Source organism: Euphorbia lathyris, chromosome 6 (assembly GCF_963576675.1).
Source record: "Euphorbia lathyris chromosome 6, ddEupLath1.1, whole genome shotgun sequence".
Taxonomy (NCBI): Eukaryota; Viridiplantae; Streptophyta; class Magnoliopsida; order Malpighiales; family Euphorbiaceae; genus Euphorbia; species Euphorbia lathyris.
The window spans coordinates 55,447,920-55,468,685 of record NC_088915.1 but is presented as its reverse complement, the minus strand read 5'-3'; the positions used below and the strand labels follow the sequence as shown (position 1 = coordinate 55,468,685).

Below are 20,766 nucleotides of genomic sequence, written 5' to 3'. Positions count from 1 at the left end.
AATAATAATAATAATAATTATTATTATTATCATATTTAGGTATTGATTTCCTGCAACTTAATTATCTGTTTGAGATGTAACATCCAAAAAATTCACTGTAAAATACCGACAATGATATTTGGGTCTAACAAAGCCCACCTATCCACTTGTTTGGCGGGCCGAGGCCCAATCAAATAGCCTTCCAATGATGAGTTCAAATCAAACATACAAGAGGAAGACGAGAGAGAAGCAGACATCAACTCTCCAGTTGATAGTATGAAAATAGAGCCTCTGTTTTTTGCCATTTCAGATCTTATCGTTGTCTGATCCTGATCTGATCTCAATTTGGAAGCAATGGACGCATTAAGGAAACAGGCCAGCAAGCTCAGAGAACAAGTCGCCAAGCAACAACAAGTAAATCTACTGCCTACTCTATTTTTATCACTCTTCATTTTTCGATGATGAGTAATTTTAGTTTTCTCATTTTGGGGGTTTCCATTAATGAATGAAGTAACTGAATTCAGCTTAAGTGTATCAATTAATATGCTGCATTAGGATGAGTAATCTCAGTTTTCTCATTTTGCGGTTTTCATTCATATTCCTCAGATATAAGATCTATTTTCTATCTACTGTCCATGTCAAACACATTGGAATTTACTGATATCATGTGTTAGTAGGTTTCATTTCAACAATTGTCATCTAACTATGTCCTTGAAATTATATTGTTCATCTCTACTTCTAAAGGAAGCTTCTTTTGGACTTGGGGGATTGTTAGTTATCTAGTTCATTTTAATCACTGATGCAGCGGAAATAAACAGACTTTCGTTCTAAACACTTGCTCGCGCACGAACAAAGCTTAAAACCGTCAACTAAACACTTGCTCGCGCACGAACAAAGCTTAAAACCGTCAACTATCGTGGAATCGCGCACGACTAACGAAAATTGGAGGAAAGAGAATAAACTCTGAAATTCTTATTAATCAATAACTGCGTTACATAAGGAGGAGGTCGAGTCTTTATATAGGTTGACGAAATAAAAACCTAATCCGAAACCTAAAAGGAAAAGGAAAACAACAAAAATAAGAAAATTGCGCAAAAACACAAAAAGGCCGATTTGAGGCCCAAAACGACCTCGGATGGCTAAAAAACACGTCCACCATGGGTCCGTAGAAATCGCTAAATTCCAACAACCCGTTTTATCTTCAAAATCTCGAAATCGGGTCCGCTTTCTCCAAATAGTTTAAGGCCCGCTCCACTTCATCAATCACCCAAGATATTGGTATATTTGTATGCTTATTATTGTCATAATGCCGCCCACGTTTAACACTGCTTCTAATTTTATAATTCTTACGATGTAGTTCTTGATTCGCTCTTTAACGAACCATAGATACTTCGAGGAAGTTAGCTGTAATCTAGTTGAAGACCTCGTTCCTAGGTTGCATGTCACCACTTATTCATTTTCAAATTCTCAACATCTGACATTGTTATGGCCCTTCCTTGGGCTTATGCTTATTGAATTAATTGTTATTTTGATTATATGGAGATTAGAATTAAATGCCAAGCAAAAATAGGAAATAAAATGCATAAACAGTTTTCAGCTCTCGGGAAGTTTATGTGTTCTTGTTTTGTGTGGAAATGTTACAAGTTTCATCCGAATATACAGCTCAGAATTGTAATTGACTTTCTTTAACCTCTCTGTCCTTAAACTTCAAAGGGTATAGGAGCATAGAGAACATAGCATTTATGGAATCTCGTGACTTTCTTCAGATTTGTAATTGCTCGATTTACCTTTCCGTTCGAGGAACATATTCAAGTAATAATTAAGTTCCTCTTGCTACCTAGTAGCTTACAGTAGCTTTTTAACTTTTAATCCACCCAAATCTTATTTATTTACTTATTTTATTCCAATGGTAATGACTTCTGCAGTTGTTCAAATTCTAGCTCATTCTGGGTGTTTGTCCATTTTTTTTTTCTCTCTCTCCATGTAATCCTTTCTGTGTCTGCAACATGTAAGAGACTGGTGACATTTACAGGTTCATGCTGAACTAAATCCTGATTCCAACTGACTTGCGTACGTTTAGCCTGTAGTGTCAATCCAAAATCGTTTGGAGCTTAATATATTGTGTTTTAATTTTCCATAGTGTTCAATACGTTACTAAACTTCATCTTATTGCTGCAGCTCTGGAACAAAATTTACATTGTCATCTCAAAAAGTTATCTTATTTAATTTTTGTAATCTGGATTTCAGGCTGTCATAAAACAGTTTGGTGGGACTGGTTACGAGAGCTCAGATGTGATGGTTATTGATGAAGTTGAACTGCATAGACATCAACAGCTGGAAAAACTGTACAGGTCTACTCGTTCAGGGAAGGTGCGCCCTCTTGAGATTTAAGATTCACATTAAATGTATTGTTAATATTGTTTTTTCCTTAACTGTGAGAAGCAAGTTATAGCGCTTTATATTTTAGTAAGTCACTTTCAAATCTTATGACATCATTTACAATTGAATTTACTATGTCGTTAGTGATTTTAACCATTAAAGGAAATGAACAGCCTTTGGAAGTTTTTTCTGGAAATGCTGATGATGGGATCATTTTACCTTTAGAAATAACAGTCATATCCCATAACTGGAATTTTTTCGTTTCAAACCTTCCATACAACGAAAAAATAAAGCAAAAAGATGGAATAAGGTAGATGTAGGGAAAAACACCAAGAGCCTCTTTCCACGCTATTTATAATAGCACATGGGACGCGAAGAAACGATGCACTTAATGAGCCATCATCATAACCATCTGCTTCGAGGGTAGTCCAAAAGTCTAAAAAATTACAATAATAATCTCGAATAAATGCATCTTTGCACGCGAAAATGACATCTGTCGAGAATAGGAGTAATAGTAGAATGATGTCAACCTCACGTAGTCTCTCGGGACTTAATGACATCATCCTATGTACCCATTTGACATCATGTCACACTCACCTACTACTCTCATAAAAAGAAAGTTGGTGATGTGTCATCTTATAGACATAAACCAAGGAAGACCGATGGGTATCTCTAGTAATTCGTGAATCCAAATCCAAACTGAAAAGAATCAGTACTTTGGTCACACAATAAGACAGAGCCCTAAAACACTTCAAATTTGAAGCTTCGGGAGGAGGGGAGACAACTGATATCAGACAACTGATATCAGACTACTATTTGAGAATATACATGGACCATAAAGATAGTCCCACCCACAAAATTAACTGTCATTGTCACGTGGCCCAGTCAAATAAAGTCTTAAAGAGCCTGTACACCCTGACCCACATTTCACGCTGGAATTGGCGGAATGGTAGGTGCTCTTAACGTAACCGTTATTGACCTTCCTATTAAGAGATTGCTGTCTCCACTCAAATCTAGGGCACACAACCTAAATCTACTATAAATACAAGGTACACAACACTTAAAAAGCACTCAATCATTCATTCTACTAGCTCACCGAAGCTCATGTACTTTTAAGTATTATTCTCTTTGCTAACTTAGGCATTGGAGCAGGTCGCCGATTCTCGGCCCCTCTCTCACCACTTTTCTATCTTATCTCAAGCTGTCGGTGGATCCAGCAAGCTCAGTTTAGTATTTCCTCACATCACAAACTCTAACTTAATTGTGACACCTCTCTTATGCTTCAAAGCTAGCAGTGCAAGGTAGGAACTACGAGATTCAAGGTTAACAATTGGATCAGTAAAGTCGATTTAGCAACAATGTACAAAATCAAATGACCTAGAATGATATATGGAATTCTACAAGATTCAAGAACGTGAAATTACTGACTTGAAGCACAAAACTGGAACGGAAATGACGTAATATTTTCCTCATGTTGACTAAACAACCATTGACTCTCCGTGCTCATATATCACAATGAACATTTATAATACACCAAAGGAAGACATTATGATACCGAATTGCCTTTCCTCTACTTGAAAGGCAAGACATCACTTTATGAAATTTATGCAAGCAAAACATGAAAGCTACAAGCTTACTGCTCATATTTTTCTTTCATAAAATAAATGCAATGAGCATATGGAGGTACCTAACGACATTTATAAAAAAAGAGAGTTGTAGAAACTGATGAATGTGGTGGCCAACTGAACATGTGTACTATTTATAAAAGGGTAGTCCTGAGAGACTACGTGAGGTTGACATCATTCTACTATTACTGACAGATGTCATTTTCGCGTGCAAAGATGCATTTATTCGAGATTATTATTGTAATTTTTTAGACTTTTGGACTACCCTCGAAGCAGATGGTTATGATGATGGCTCATTAAGTGCATCGTTTCTTTGCGTCCCATGTGCTATTATAAATAGCGTGGAAAGAGGCTCTTGGTGTTTTTCCCTACATCTACCTCATTCCATCTTTTTGCTTTATTTTTTCGTTGTATGGAAGGTTTGAAACGAAAAAGGATGTAGTGGTGAGGGGTAGGGGTAGGAAATTTAGCGCGGAGATACGTATGTTGAGATGGATGTGTGGTCATACGAGAAAGGATCGGGTGAGTAATGAAATGATTAGGACAAAAGTAGGGGTCACATCTATTGAGAATAAAATGAGGGAAAACCGACTAAGGTGGTTTGGCCATGTGAGACGTAGAGCGCTTGATGCGCCGGTTAGGAGAACCGAAGAGTGGCAAAGGGATGTAGTGGTGAGGGGTAGGGGTAGGGGAAGACCTATCGAGAGTGATATGAGTTTACTGGAAAATATGGTTGTGGATAGGACGGAGTGGAGGGAGCGAATTTGTGTCGCTGACACGACTTGATTTCACGGTTTTATATGATAGTTCATGTTAGCCGACCTCGAATCATTTTGGGACTAAGGCTTTGTTGTTGTTGTTGTATTCATATCCAAAATACCATTATGCCTCCGAGAAAGTCTAAACCCACAAAACTTCCAAGAAGGCCCAGAATGAGCCTACAGTGAAATCAGACTCCTCTAAATAGGTGAATCCGCAGGTTTATGATCAACCTTCCTCCTTGACAGCTACATACCCTGTGGATATTGTGGCCTTGTTTTCCGAATTAAAACAGATGGATGCTAAACTACCTTTTGAGAACAAAGAGCATTTAATCCTCAAGGATATTTGGGTACTTTTCTCCAATTACACAAAGTGGGGTATGCGATTTCCACTCTCCCCTGGATATTCTCAACTAGTAATCTGATATACATTGCATTCGTCTTATTGCTTGTATCAATTTAAGAAAAAAATTATGAAAGGAAATCTCGATAGTGTATGCAATTTGCATTCCTTTTCTTTCCAATTTCTTATATTTGGTATGACTTTCTAAATGTGCATGAAAATCTCCTTGCAGGATTTTCAGAAAGATATTGTTAGAGCGGCAGAAACATTTACAGCCATTGGGTACAAACATATTGAAGCAGGTGGAAATCAGTTAATATGCTATTGGATCTTAGTTATATCGTAAGAGATTATAAACTAGGATAGAGTGAATTTGATGTGTGCTTCATGACAGTAAATATTTCTGATTATTTGTTATTTGTAATAATACCTTTATATTTATTCTTATTGGAGATAAAATAATTTGTATGATAGGTACCAAACTCTCTGAGGATTGCTGTAGATATGGAACAGAGAATGCCAATGATAACATACTGGCCAAGGCTGCAGCCATATATGGCGAGGCTTATAAACATGTCGAGAAAGAGCAAGAAGACTTGAATGGATTGTTATCTTCACAGGTTGCTTTTTTACACCAAATAAATGGAATGAAGCTTATAGCTCTTAGATGTTTAATCATTGTTTTTTCAACTGGCTATGCATTGAAAATACTCACTGAACTCAACCGGATCTTGGTCTGAAACTAATTGGCTTGGCACTATCAATTTTATTTTTCAGCTGTATTTACACTAATCTTTTCTCTAGCCACAGGTCTACTTCTCCTGAGCTCCTTTTCTACTACTTGAACCCACTCTACTATCCATACTAATTTGCCTATGGGTCTATGACTCTATGGTAGCTGCTGAAAGGTCATCTTAATGGATCTTCGTTAGTTTGTCCTCAATGAATAGGAACTCCTTTGATTGTTACTCTTGCTTTGACTTTGTTGTCTGCGTTGATAGAACTATTGTGTATCAATCAGTAGTCTATGTGCATAGGAACTACCTTTTGTGACATTGATTTGAGAATTTCAGTAGCCAGTAGGAGGTGAAATTCATTTTTGCTGATTGTTTCCAGGTTTTAGATCCTCTGCGAGCAATGGTTGCTGGTGTTCCTCTGGAAGATGCTCGGCATCTTGCTCAACGTTATAGTCGGATGAGGCAGGAAGCAGAGGCGCAGGTAATAAGAAAACTGAGCATCTCATGTGTCTGACATGCTATATCATTTTGTCTATATTCTTGGATCTTTTATTTTCTGGTGTTAATAGTTTCCTAAATAAACTCATAACTTGTATGGACTATTAAAAGCAAACAGGCAGCAGAGGTATCCAGAAGACAAGCACGGGTAAGGGAATCTCCAATCCCAGAAAATGTTGCAAAGCTGCATGCATCAGAAGCTAGGATGCAAGAGCTAAAAGCAAACATGGCTGTTCTTGGTAAAGAAGCTGCTGCTGCTTTGGCTGCTGTTGAAGCACAGCAACAAAGGTTGAGTTTTCAGAGGCTTGTTGCCATGGTATGCGTGCAGTGAAGCTCCTATGTGATTCTCTAGTTTAGAACTTTTTGGCTGTTTCAAGTTTGACATACATTTAATCTTAAATTTTTGAAGGTTGAAGGAGAAAAGAATTACCATCTTAGGGTTGCTTCCATTCTCAGTGAAGTTGAAGCTGAGGTCAGTTCAAGCTTATTTGTTTCCACAAGGAGACCATACATATGATATGAGAGATTGAGTATATATAACATTAACTTATTGTCTGGAATTTTCATCAGATGGTATCGGAGAAACAACAAAAAGAGGCTGCTCCTCCAGTGAGATCAGCTTCTGTAATTCGATCAGAGAATGGTTCAGAAAAAACTATATACTTCTTAGCAGAAGTAAGTTGCACACCTAACCTTCATGTAGCTTGCATAAGGTTCTGAATGATGCTCTATTAAAATGATATTCAAGGAAATAATTACAACAAAATTTTTATTATATTGACCATAGTACTATAATTTATGCACATACCTACATGTTAGATTGAAGCTTTCTCTAGTTTAATATTTTTTCAGTGGTGGGAATGAATGGTTGCTTTGCTGTCCATAGGGCTGCTCCTACATCTTAGTATTGAAAGAGATAAATCATTGCTCTAGAAGAATGCAAGATGAAGAATGAATATAAAATCAGAATGACTTTGATTATTAACATTGTACTTTTGTTGAAAGCCATTCTTTTATACCATTCTGCACCAAGTTCGCTGCATACTTAGACTGTTAAAACATGAATAATAACATGTCTTCTTCCGTCTTTCAGGCAACACAGTCTTTCGTTGCTGAAACAGAGAAGGAGCTGAGCTTGACACTAGGTGACTATGTGGTTGTACGAAAGGTAAATTTGCTTTCATTTGAGATGTATTCAGTACATCTTTATCAACAGATAGAAAAGTAGATTGAGATAGCAGCATATATAATTGCAGGTGAGCCCAAGTGGATGGTCAGAAGGGGAATGTAAGGGAAAAGCAGGGTGGTTCCCTTCTGCATATGTGGAGAAGCGGCAGAGGATTCCGACCTACAACGAATGATTTTCCAGTGTCATTTGAATTCAATTCCCTTATGCATTGGTGAGGATAGGTTTTGATTGTATATTCTTTTGTGTATGCACAACTGAAATTTATGTATCATCAGTTACAGGTTTTGTTTATTTATAAATCAAAAGAAATGTTGATTATCAATTAACATTCAAATTTATGTATCATGAGTTACAGGTTTTGTTTATTTGTAATCAAAAGAAATGTTGATTATCAATTAACATTCAAATCTTCTCTCTTTTGCTTCAACTTTTTTTTAGTAGTTTTTGGTCGCTTTACACTGCATCTAACAAGGTCGCTTTTATTAGGACGTTCGTAATATTGTCTCTAAATTGTGTAAGCAGACTAGCCGGTCCCCTCCTAATGAAACAGCCCAATTGAAAACTGTAATATGATTCTGGTGTGCACGATTCAGAATTGTTCTAATAAGGTCATCTCCAACCATTTATTCTATTTTTCTTACTTCAACTCTATTTTTTCCTACTCCATCTTCATTTATAGAGTTAATACAATAACACTTCTCCAACCATCTATTCTATATTAGTTTTACATACCATTTATTATATTAAATGATATTTTTATTCTTAAACAATCATTAAATCTTACTCTAAAATTAAAGTAAGTCATTTTGATACTTCTATAAGAGTATCAAAAGCCTTACTCTAAAAATAGGGTTAATACACATATTTGCTCTTATATTATTGCGAAAAAAACAGATATATCCTTATATGAAATAAACCCATAAAATAAACTCATAAAATTATCCTTGAATTTTTCACAAACCTACAATTTTATCCTAATTTAACAGACTGACTAACGGCGTGATCCACATCACCTTCTGAGAATGTAGACCCCATTTATTTGGCTTCTATACAGTAGTTTTCAGAAAAAAAAATTAAAAATAATAATAAATCATTGATACTTGTAGTTACAAGTCATTTTTATCTCAACTGAAAATGTAGACCCCATTTTCTTTCACAGCTCTTCCCGTCTCTCTTCCTTCCTCAATGAATCATGTCCATCCACTTCCATGGCTTCACCTGCAACCCCTCCACCGCCGCCGCCGCCTCTTCTTCCGCTCCACCTCCACCTCCACCACCACCCCTCTTCCCACACCACTTGACACTACCATAACCGACCGTGTTTTCATGACTTTTCCCACTGGCCCAATTACTTCCGCTACCGTACTCTCTCCGATGACATTTCCACACTATATATTGAATCTGCTCCTGTCCGCCGCGTCGTCCTCGGCCTTTACGACCATCTTGTCCCCATCACTGTCTCCAATTTCAAGACCATTTGCACCTCCTCCTCCTATAAGAACACTCTCATCCATAAAATCTTCCCCGGCCAAGTTTTTCTTACCGGCCACCAAGGGAGGATGGATAAGGGAGAGGTTAGACCCCGGTGGACTTGATGCGAAACACAGAAACTGTTGATCCTAAGGCCTTCAAGCTACTGCATTTAAGGCCAGACCTTGTTTCATTGAATTTATCGGAAAATGATGATGAGGATGATATTAAACTTGATCCAGATTACAGGAATGTGGAGTTCTTGATCACTACTGGCTCTGATTCTTGTCCAGATTGTCCTTGGTGCTTTTTTCCTTTTTGGTCTTTATGTGTTCGGGTAAAGTTTTTAGGGGATGTTCATGGGATGCGGTGTTTATGCTGAATAACTAATTCTGTTAGATTAGGGTATAAATGTAGGTTTGTAGAAAATTTAGGGATAATTTTGTTAATTTATTTAATATAAGGGTGTATATAGTTTTCCGTAATAATACAGGGACAAATATATATATTAACCCCTAAAAATAAAGTAAGGTTTTAAAGTACCATTGGAATGCACTTTGGCTTTAAAAATAGATTATAAAATATGGTTAGAAATGACCTAACCATACTCAAAGAAAATTGTTTATATTTTTTGAATTGGAAAATGTTGTTTTTCTAGGGTTCTTTTTTTTTTTTTTGCTGGACTCGGTGTCTTTATATAAAGAAGAGAAGAATTGAGAAAACGAGAGTAGTGGAGTACAAACAGCTCCTTGCATAAGCCTTAAATTTAAGGGGTCCAATTTATTATTATTATTATACAGTATCTAACTAAATTATTTTTATTATTTATTATATCAAAAATTAAATGAATGTTAACTTATCTAGGAAACCTTTAGATGTCCACTTTTTTTACAATATCTAATTAAATTATTTTATTGTAGTTTGGTGTTTCATTTTAAAGAAACATATTGTCATATGAAAGTAATGATTTTTTAATGATTAGATCCAATTTTTTCATTTAACACATAGTCCTAAAAGTGTTTAAGACGACCTGAACGTTGCTCATGTGTGTGGTAATCAAAGGTCAAACATGCATCATGTAACTTATCTCACTTCCACAAAAGTGGGTACCCTTTAGGTGCATTCTCCAAAAGTATGATGTAACATCTTATAAACCTTTCTCACAAGTGATAAGTTTCTTAAGAAAGATTCTTAACACTTGTCTTGTCCCTAGTAGTACCGTAATAAATATGTAGTTTTTCTTTTATAAATTTATACACCCATTTTAGTCCTACATGCTTGTCATTTGGCTTGTCAACTAAGGACCAAGTGTCATTCTTCTCAATAGCAGCTAACTCATCTTCCATGGCTTGTTTCCATTGAAGACACGTGATAGCTTATGCAAAACTTGAAGGTTCACCAGCTATAAATTGCAATTTTCATATACTTCTGATAATAATCCTGTCTTGATCACATTATCCTCGGTAGTTCTCTCTATTGAATTTATGTATTGTTGTTGATCAAGCTTTTCATCATTTTTCTCAAAGATATTAGAGAATAACCCAATCATATTCTTGTTTTACCATCATATTCTTCTCCCAATCCCAATAAGCATTCTCATCAAAATGAACATCTCTACTGATGAGAATCTTCTTTGCTTAAATGTTGTACAACTTATATTCTTTTTTTTTTATGGAAATATCAAAAGATCTTATTAAGCGCCAAAAACTTTTACAATGAACAAAGGACAACTCATACATCTAGGTCCACTTGCTCCACAACAAGCTGGAAGATTGAGATTTACATAATCTCATTTTTACATTTAAAGACACTTGCCTAACAATTTGATCCTTACAAAAAAGACCATTATCAAAAGCAATTCTATTCCTAGTCAACCACACCCAATACACAGTTGCTGCAAAAGCAACTCTTCTAATAGAAGATTTAAGAGATTTTCCTGCAGCATTCCTTGACAACCAACTTATAAGCCTTCTCCATGGTAGATTATTTGGTACATCACACTTACCACTAATCTCCATCCAGACACTCCCACTAACGGAACAATTAAAAAATAGATGGGGCACTGTCTCCTCCTCCTTACCACATAAACAACACACTTGATTTGTCAAATTTGTCCAGACAGCAATCCGAGTTTTAACATTCAACCGATTTTTTTAACGCAATCCATAAGATGAAACTGTGTCTTGGGATAAATTGATGTCCCCAAAAAACCTTCCACCAACCCACAATAACTTGAGTAGGCATTAAAGCCTTATATGCAGTAGCCACAGTAAACTGTCCCTTATTATTCCCCTTCCAGACAATCTTATCCCTCTCGTTAGGATAAATTTGTATCTGTTTCACCACATGCCAAACTTGCTCAGTGAGTTCATCACTTGGGTCTGGTAGACGCCACCCTTGCCTCCCAACAAGATCAGCAACCTTCATATCTCTAGCAACATCAGTATCAGAAATATCCAATCTAGGAAAAAGCTCCCTTAAGCTCGTATCATTAATCCAAGGATCATCCCAAAAATTAAAACTCTTCCCATCCCCCAATTTATAAGAAAAGAAAGGCTTAAACATATGCTTTAATTTGTGCATACCTGTCCAACTCCAACTTGCATCAATTGGCCTAACAATTCCCCAAAAACTAAGTTTCTTCAATTTATTAGCATGAATCCACACTGCCCAAAGAGAACTTTTTTGAGACAACAACTCCCAAATGAGCTTCCCAACTGCAGAATAATTCCAAACATTCAAATCTCTAATTCCCAGGCCCCCACAACTTTTCGGAGAACATACATCAGCCCACGCCACTAAAGTCCCAACATGATTATCACTTTTTCCTTTCCAAAGAAAATTCCTACATTTATTATCAATGCTACGAATTACTGACTTTGGGAGCAAAAACACATAACACCAATAAACCTGTATGCTACGCAGGACAGATAAAATAAGTTGAAGACGGTCGACATAAGATAAAAATCGAGAATTCCAGCTATCAATGTGAGCTGTGATTCTATTTACCAAGGAAAGACAATGTTGCTTAGAAAGTTTGAAAGAGATTAGTGGTAACCCCAAATACTTAACTGGAAGTTGCCTCTCAGAAAAAGGAATTCTTCTTAAAATCTCACTTTTAACTTCATTTATCATGCCCCTAAAAAAGATAGCGCTTTTTTGAAAATTGACTCTCAATCCTGAATAATCCCCAAACTTGGTCAAAATAGCACATAACTTTTGAATGAGCTAATGACAAAGGTTTCTCCTCACTGATGGAATTAGACAATAGCAAATAGAGCCGAACACTTTTAGTTCCTTGGTAGAAGGCTTGAATCCATACCAACCCTCAAATGGAGTTTTCCCTTCAACACACCTGGTTGGAAGTCTATTAAGCAAATAGACTGCCCCGTTTTGGAAAGGAATGAATGACTACACTAAGAACGAGATGTTCTCATTAGTCCATTAGTCAGGGCTTTTTTTTACCAGTTATCTATTGTTATTTATTTGTTGTTGTGTTGATAATGAAAAAACGTTGAACTGGAGTTAATACCCCTTTTATTTTCCTAGAGAATAAATTTGAATTTCCCCCCCCCAAAAAAAGTGCAACTAGTAAATCATTGATCACCAGAAATAAACTCCCTCTCTTCTCTGTGCAAAATTCAGTTGTTGTGAATCATTTTTTCTTATTAGCAGCAAAAGAAGCAGAAACACATCCTTTCTCCTTATGTAGAACTACTGTGAAGTGAAACCAAAGAAGCATAAGCTCCATTATCTTTCTTCATGAGATCATCATGTCTTCCTTTCTCAGCAATCACACCATTCTTCACTACAGCAATAATGTCTGCATTTTTAATAGTAGAAAGGCGATGTGCCACGACTACTGTTGTTCTATTCACCATAACTTTGTCTAATGCATCTTGTACTACACGTTCTGACTCTGCATCCAAAGCACTTGTTGCCTCATCAAGTAAGAGAATTTTCGGGTTCTTTATCATCGCCCGTGCTATGGCTATTCGCTGCTTCTGTCCACCGGATAGTTGCACTCCTCTTTCGCCTACTGAAGTATCATACCCCTGTGGCAATGAGCTGATGAAGCTGTGTGCATTGGCTGCTTTTGTTGCTGTAAGTATCTCGTCCTCAGTTACTTCTCCTTGCTTGCCATATGCAATGTTGTCTCTAATAGTTTCATTGAAGAGTACTGGTTCTTGGCCTACTAATCCCATTTGTTGCCTCAGCCACCGTAGCTTGAACTCCTTGATTTGAACATTGTCTATATAGATATGACCGGAGTCTGGTTCGTAAAATCTCTCTATCAAGCTGATTACAGTTGATTTTCCACTCCCACTCTCACCAACTAAAGCAACAGTCTGCATAAGGGCATATCAAATTAGTAAGATGGATTATCGTTAAAGAGCCAAAGCTCGTTTTTTTCATTCGTATAGGGAGTGATAAGTACCTTTCCGGAGGGGATAGTAAGAGATAGGTCTCTGAAAATTTGAACATCTGGTCTCATTGGATATTTGAAACTGATATGTTCAAGCTTAATATCTCCCTTAACCTCTTCAAGTGTTGTTCCTTCATCACTACTTGAGTCGATTATCGGTTTTCTGTCAAGAATGGCAAATATTGAAGCTGCTGAATCCTTGGCTTTGGCTTTGTCTGCAGAAAGACCACTGGATTGGGAAACCCCCATTGCTGCAACTATTAGTGCATAAAAGACCTATACGAAACCTCAAAAGTTAGAACAGGATTAACTTGAAGAAAGGGAAGTTCGGGCCAGTTCATATCTTACCTTGAGAACTTGTGGAAATGTTGCCTTTCCATGTTGTACAAGAAGAGAACCAATGTAAAAGCAATATGCATTTGTGCAATAAAGAATAAAGAATGAGAAGCCAATAGCAGCACCGCTAACAAGGCCAAGCCGAAGACCTTTTTGCACAGGACCATTGCATTTCTCTTGGTACAAATCCATTACCTTCTTCTCAGCACAAAATGATGCAATAGTTCTAATGCTGCCAACTGCATCATTGGCCACCTGACTTGCTTCTTCGTACATTACCTGCAGAATTTCGGGAAAATTATCAGCAAACTCGATGAAATTTGTTGCGTTTCAGGTACTCATAAAATGAGATCACTAGCCTTGGCATCTGCGCTGAACCCCTTGGTAAACTTTGCCTGTACGTATCCTTGGAAGAATAGCAAGGGTGAAACTGCAAGAATTGCAAGTGCCAGAATCCAGTTGGCTGTGAATGCTATGATCAATGCTGCTATGATTGTGGCTATGTTTTGGACGATTAAAGCCAAGGTATCACCAACAAGAGTCCTAACTGTTGAAGCATCAGTAGATAATCTTGCTCCAACTGCACCACTGGAATATGAAAATGTGTCATAATATTGAAAAGGTTTGAAGCAGTTCATAGCTATTGATATTTGTTGAACCTACCTTGCATTTGCGAGATCATCGAACCAACTGATTTCTTGGTGTACAACCTTGTCGAATGTCATGGAACGAATTCGTTCGATTAATCTACCTCCTGCTATTCCAAAGAGGTAATTTTGCATTGGTATAGCAACTATATTTACAGAAGCCAAGCCAAAAAACACCAGTGCCCAGAACTTGGAATCCTTTTGCATCTGGTGTCGAGATTCAAAGAACATTTTGATGGCTGATGATAGTAAAAATCCGAACATTGGGAATGCAATACCATGAACAGATGCAGCAATACTAGCAAAAACCAAAATTAGTGATTCAGGCTTGTTCAGATAGGCAAGTCGCCTCATTGGCACTGGTGGTCTTTTATTCCTTTCAGTGCTATGGTCAATGTTTTCATCATCAACGAAATGCATTTCGCCAACCATTCCTAAGCCTGTGTTATTAACTGTGAAAGATTGTTTTCTTTCTGATGAAGCTCGATCTAGGGGTGTCTGTAAAGAATATCTCTGGCTCCCTGACCTCTGTGCTCCAAAACTCTCTCTTTTATCATCACCATCCATGGTATGGGATTGTTCATTCACTTTATCTCCTTTTTGGAGCTGAATTAGCTGTGTGTATGCACCATCAGGATTTTGTACCAATTCATCATGAGTACCTGAAATGAAAGAAACCATCAGAGATGCTCAGCTGCGGAATTTTCGGGTTCAGAATCATAAAGGAGCAACTTTATCATTACCTTTCTCCAGAATTTTTCCCATGTTGACCACAGCAATAAGGTCTGCATTCCTAATGGTTGTAAGACGGTGTGCAACGACAACAGTTGTCCTGTTGCTCATAACATTGTCTAGTGCATTCTGGACTATGTGTTCAGACTCAGCATCAAGTGCACTTGTTGCTTCATCAAGAAGGAGAATTCTCGGATTCTTTAATATGGCCCTGGCAATTGCAATCCTTTGCTTTTGGCCTCCTGATAACTGAGTACCATGCTCTCCTACCATCGTATCGAGCCCCTGCAAAGGGAACACACATTCTTCTGTTAACTTAGCTGTATAACAAATATTAATGGATGATTTTCAGAAGAAAATGAAACCTGAGGCAACTTGTCGATGAATTTCGCAGCGTTAGCAAGTTCTATTGCACTTCTAATATCTTTATCAGTTGCATTTTCTTTTCCATATGCTATGTTTTCCCTTATGCTGGTAGCAAACAAATTCGGTTCCTGACTAACTAGACCAATCTTCTCTCTTATCCAACTCAGCTTCAACTTCTTTAAATCAACACCATCTATAAGTACTTCACCAGAATCAGGATCATAAAATCTCTCAACAAGGCTAATAACAGTTGACTTCCCACTCCCACTTTGACCAACTAAAGCAACAGTTTTTCCACTCGGAATTTGCAACGAAAATCCAGAGAAGATTTGAACATCAGGCCTGGCAGGATATCTGAAATACACATCTTTGAGCTCAATTTCGCCCTCAATATCTCCCAATACAATACCACTAGTATCATAGGCATCAATTTTCGGTTGCCGCTTGATGACCTCAAACATCTTATACGCTGCAGCTTGCCCTGCAGCAAATGCATTCAGTGCAGGAGAAGTCTGACCCAATGACCTATTTAAAAAGCCCGAATAAGATTTCGCATTCTAAATGTACAGTTATATCCTGCTAAAATCTAAGCACTTACATTCCACCAGTCATTATGGAAGAAATAACAGTGATAACCTGTCCTCCAGTGTAGCCTTTATCCATGACTAACTTGGCTCCATACCATACGGCAAGTCCATATGTTGAAAAGACAATAAATATCATTGATCCAATTCCAAGTCCTGAGGCCAGACCTTGTTGAACAGTAGCTTTATATGCTATCTTTAACTTGTCGTTATACTTTTGAATTGCATGCTCCTCCCCGGTGAAAGATGCAACCTTATAGATAAGCAAAATAGGTTAAGAAATTCCAAGAAACTCTGACACACAAACATATTGAAATGATGTACTTCATTTAAGCCTTACTGTTCGAATGCCTCCGACTGTTTGTTCAACTACATTTCCTGCTTCTGCATAAGCTATTTGTCCACGGCTATACATTTTTGACATGATCGTTGCCATGGTACCACCAGCAGCTATTATAAGAGGAATGCAACATAGTAGAACTAAAGAAAGTTGCCATCCTTTAGTGAAAGCAACAATAAAACCGCCTACAAATGTTGCTGCTAGTTGTATGAATTTCCCAACCTGTCAAATTTTATCCAATGATTTACAATGACACACCATATTAACAACCTTATAGCAGAAACTCAGTCATAAAAACATGAGTTAAGTCCGTATTACATTAGTCCTTTCGTGTAATACTATGATTTGGGATTCCTTTAAGAATATAATCATTTAATGTATATTATTATCATCCTATGCATTTTGTCAAGGTTCTAAGAATACTATTACCTTCTCACCCATTGCGTTTTGAATGAGAACAGTGTCACCTGACATTCTTCCAATGACTTCACCGGTAGTTGTTTCGGTGTCAAAGTAGCCAATGTCCTGTCTTAATATGGTTTTCAAGTACAAACTTCGGATTCGAGCGGACTGTCTTTCTCCAGTCACCATCCAACATGCCACCTCTGAATTGATTAAAAAGGTAGCAGTTTAGCTTGTAATTACTGAACATACTGAAATATTCTGTTTATGAATAACACCGGATGATGAAAATGCAAAGCATGCTAAAAACTCAATACTAAGTTTTGGAGTAGTAATTATGAGTATATAACTAAATGCAAACATGAAGAAAGAAAATCTGACTTACGTAGTAATGCAGCAATGCCTGCACCAATAGCCAGGTACACCAGCTTCACTGCAATCTGCAAGCTCAATAGGTAGTATTAAGAATATTTATTCAACCCAATTTATAACTCTGAAACATTTGAAAGTTAAATCAGTTCCCAATTGGCCATGAACTTATAGTGGTTTGTTAGAAAACCATATTGCCAAATTTGCAATTCCAACTACATGTAGTTAGTTGTACAGCCTCAACCAAAAAAACCATATGTTCCACGGAAACTGAAATCGGAAATGTTATTACTAAAAATATGTAGCTACGAAAACAAAAAAGGAAACGGAAACAATCCGAGAAAACACTAGTGAAGAAGAGTTTCGTAGAAAAAACCTTGTGGTTTTATGCTTTGACAGGCTTTGACAATATTTTTTTTATAACAAAATGTTTGCAAAAAAAAGAAAAAGAATTTTTAAGTAATAATACTACTAAGGGTAAATAATTGGCAAAAAGCATTTTGAGGCTCATGGTCTTTCAATTTTCGGTGTATTAAGCCCCCAATTTTTTTATTTAGATACATCAAGCCCTTCATCTTTTATTTCTGGTTTCATCAAGCCCTTAGTTAACACAAAAGTTAAATAAATTGGATGGTGTTAAAGTAGAAAGTAGTTAAATAAATTGGATGGTGTTAAAGTAGAAAGTAGTATGATGCTTTATTTGGTTTGGTTTCGTTTTTTCCTAAATAATTTATTAGTCCTAGCACACTGTTTAGTCCCCAATTTTTGAAAAACACATTCTTTTGTCAATATTAAAAATCTGATCCTTTTATCTAATTTTTTAAGATTTTTAAAAGACAGCCACAATAGGTTTACCATTTTGCTATTTCCACAGATAATCCAGACGGATTGAACAGACAGTTTTATCTTGGCTCTTTTTTTTTAAATTTCTTTTCTCATAAGAGTTTTTTTTTTCTCTTCTTCTTTTTTCTAAAGAGTCATTTATTCACAATTTCAACTTTTCATTATATTATAAAAGGAAAAACATCTATAGAAAAATTGAAGTATTAATTACAAGATGTTAACTTTAAGCTAATTAATAGGTTTTTATTTATTTATGTAGAAACCTTAAACGCCAGTTAAAATGAAAAGGGAGTATCATCAAGAACCAAAAATAGGAGAGTTCCTTTAAAAAGAAATCACTTACAATAACAACCAAAAATAGCAATCAGAAACGAAAGAACACAAGAATTGGATCGATTTCTAGGTTTTCTCTGAGAGTAATTCGAACAATGCGAACTTAGAAATCGAAAAACTAACTGACCTTAGAGACAAGATGAACAACATTAGAGGGGTCAGTAGAGCCGAAGGAGTTGATAAGTTGTCCGAAAATAAGAGCCATAAGAGGCTGAGAAACCCCATTTCCAATGCCAGCAAAAGTGCCTACGATCATCAATAAAACATCCAACTTGTCTGCAAAACTGAACAGCTTGTATAGTGCAACCTTTTGCACCCCTTCTTTTCTGGAGCGCATCTTTTCACCTCTTTTTTTTTAACTAGAGATAGAGAGGAGAGGATCCAAATAAATATATGTGCGTAATGTTTATCTATTTATAGTTTTTGGGTTTTGTAATGGACTAGGATTATAATACTTTCTTTTCTTGTTTTTTAAATTCTATTTGTAGGATAATTATGCATTTAATTTTAATATAAACAGTTGTAATTAGTTATCAAGCTTATTTTTATCTTGTATATCAAGTTAGAATGTATTTTTATTTTACAAACACAATTCTTAAATTCTAAATTATTTCTAACTTACTATGATAATCAAAGGGATGTTTGTTTACCTATTTTTTCACTTACTGTTTGCCTTTTCACTCTAAAAGGCAGAGTTTTAAGTGTTTGGTTAAACACTTTCTCTTTGTTTTTTACAACTGAAGAGTAGCTTTCTACAAAAAGCTGAGAATTTCTGCTTCAATAATCAACCAGCAAACATGAGCAGCAACCAGCAACCAGAAAACAGGAACATGAACCAGCAAGTAGCCAAATGGAATGTGTAATACTTTTTCAGTTTTTCTGAAAGTTTTTTTTTTTTTTACTAGAGGCCTATTATAAGATTTTAAACTGGAGAAGTATATTTGTCAATGTAAAGAAAAAAGAAAACAATAAAAGTTACATTGAAAAAATTAATGTTTGAACAATAAAAGGAAATGTTTGAGATGAGTGGCACCAATATTTGTATCACATGCATTCCTTGTTCACGTGATAAATATGTAGGCTTAAAGCGGCTGCTATCCATGCGGAAATAATTAATTATATTAAAAAAGGGCAAAAATCAAATCTTTAATTTAAAATGGGCGAACTTTCACCAATTTTTTAGATAGATTATATGATCATATAATAGGTATGTGGCTAAATGACAATTTTGAGAAGGTCATTGGCCAAAATAATGGTTTAAACCAAATACATAAGCAAAAAGGATATTGAGGTATTGATTTTTTTCTTGCTTAGTACACCATTTGCCAAAAAAAAAAAAAAAAAAAAAAGTTAATTAGCCATCTGGATTTTTAAAATGTTTCGATAGTCCATTCGATTTGCATAAAATATTTAGTTAGTCTCCTGAACTTACGTAAAATGTAATCAATTGCAAAAAAGTAAGTTAAATGTGGAACATGTATTGCATGTGCCTTAGAAAAAGTAAAACGACCAAAATTAAGGTATACAGTTTTAATATTAGAGAAGACAATATTTATAGTTGAACAAATAGTAACTTCATTTTTAATCTATTTTTTAATTATAATAACATTATAAGATGCGTGAAATACATCTTCCGCATTTTTTTTGTAACCGAGTGATCAATTGATTACATTTTGCGTAAGTTCAGGGGACTAACTAAATATTTTATGCAAACCGAAGGGACTATCGAAACATTTTATTGAAAATCAAATCGAAAACACGAGTTTTATCTCCGGATTCGGAGAAAAAATTCATCTCAAATGTGCTAAACGGGTGATTCACACCATTCCGCCTAGGCAGAAATGGTGTGAATCACCCGTTTAGCATATTAATGATTAATTTTTTTTTTATATATTGATTAAAGCTGTTAGTTTTTGGAAACGGATTTCAATTAGTGTAAATAGGATAGGAGCTGTAGTTATTCGATTTCATCACGTTCCACAAAAATCCAAGAGGGGCGATGATAAATAATTTGGAGGCGGTAAACAACCCTACAAAAAAAAAAAAAAAAAAGTGCAGTGTGATGTTATTGTTGCCAAATCGCAAGATTAGGAAAATTAGTTAGGGTGATTGATTATATTATACAAAACAGACGCATTTTTGTATGATCACACTTCTTGTTCCGTTGTGTTTCTTATTCTACATATTTTTATATCATTCATTTTAATAAAACAATAAACAAATCAATGCTATATATATTTAAAAATAATGTTTGTATATGTTGTTTTTATTCTTTTATTTATACATTCTTCGGGTTTAGCAAGAGTGGAAATGATTTATTTTTTTTGTAGATTTATATTTGTGATTGCAACAAAAGAAATGATTCAGATCAGACTGCTCGAACGGACATAAATGATACAGATTGGAT

The 20,766-nt window shown here is 35.9% G+C and overlaps 2 protein-coding genes and 1 pseudogene across 2 annotated transcripts; 2 read left to right on the top strand and 1 right to left on the bottom strand.

Moving 5' to 3' along the window:
• The first annotated feature begins 220 nt into the window (after positions 1 to 220).
• LOC136233824 (SH3 domain-containing protein 3) lies at positions 221 to 7,926 on the top strand. Its single transcript, XM_066023507.1, has 10 exons — positions 221 to 393; positions 2,227 to 2,349; positions 5,320 to 5,389; positions 5,562 to 5,707; positions 6,204 to 6,305; positions 6,441 to 6,638; positions 6,732 to 6,794; positions 6,893 to 6,997; positions 7,416 to 7,490; positions 7,579 to 7,926. The coding sequence occupies exons 1-10, from the start codon at positions 334 to 336 to the stop codon at positions 7,681 to 7,683; spliced, it is 1,047 nt and encodes a 348-aa protein (XP_065879579.1). The 5' UTR covers positions 221 to 333; the 3' UTR covers positions 7,684 to 7,926.
• Positions 7,927 to 8,640: 714 nt separating this feature from the next.
• On the top strand, positions 8,641 to 9,512 carry LOC136233400 (peptidyl-prolyl cis-trans isomerase CYP28, chloroplastic-like; annotated as a pseudogene).
• Positions 9,513 to 12,409: 2,897 nt separating this feature from the next.
• Positions 12,410 to 19,260, bottom strand: LOC136234036 (ABC transporter B family member 9). Its single transcript, XM_066023791.1, has 13 exons — positions 19,010 to 19,260; positions 18,487 to 18,718; positions 17,200 to 17,254; positions 16,842 to 17,017; positions 16,413 to 16,634; positions 16,087 to 16,325; positions 15,488 to 16,013; positions 15,134 to 15,407; positions 14,407 to 15,052; positions 14,103 to 14,331; positions 13,756 to 14,022; positions 13,420 to 13,683; positions 12,410 to 13,330 (listed from the first exon to the last, which is right to left on the bottom strand). The coding sequence occupies exons 2-13, from the start codon at positions 18,694 to 18,696 to the stop codon at positions 12,686 to 12,688; spliced, it is 3,753 nt and encodes a 1,250-aa protein (XP_065879863.1). The 5' UTR covers positions 18,697 to 18,718; positions 19,010 to 19,260; the 3' UTR covers positions 12,410 to 12,685.
• Between the last annotated feature and the right edge of the window lie 1,506 nt (positions 19,261 to 20,766).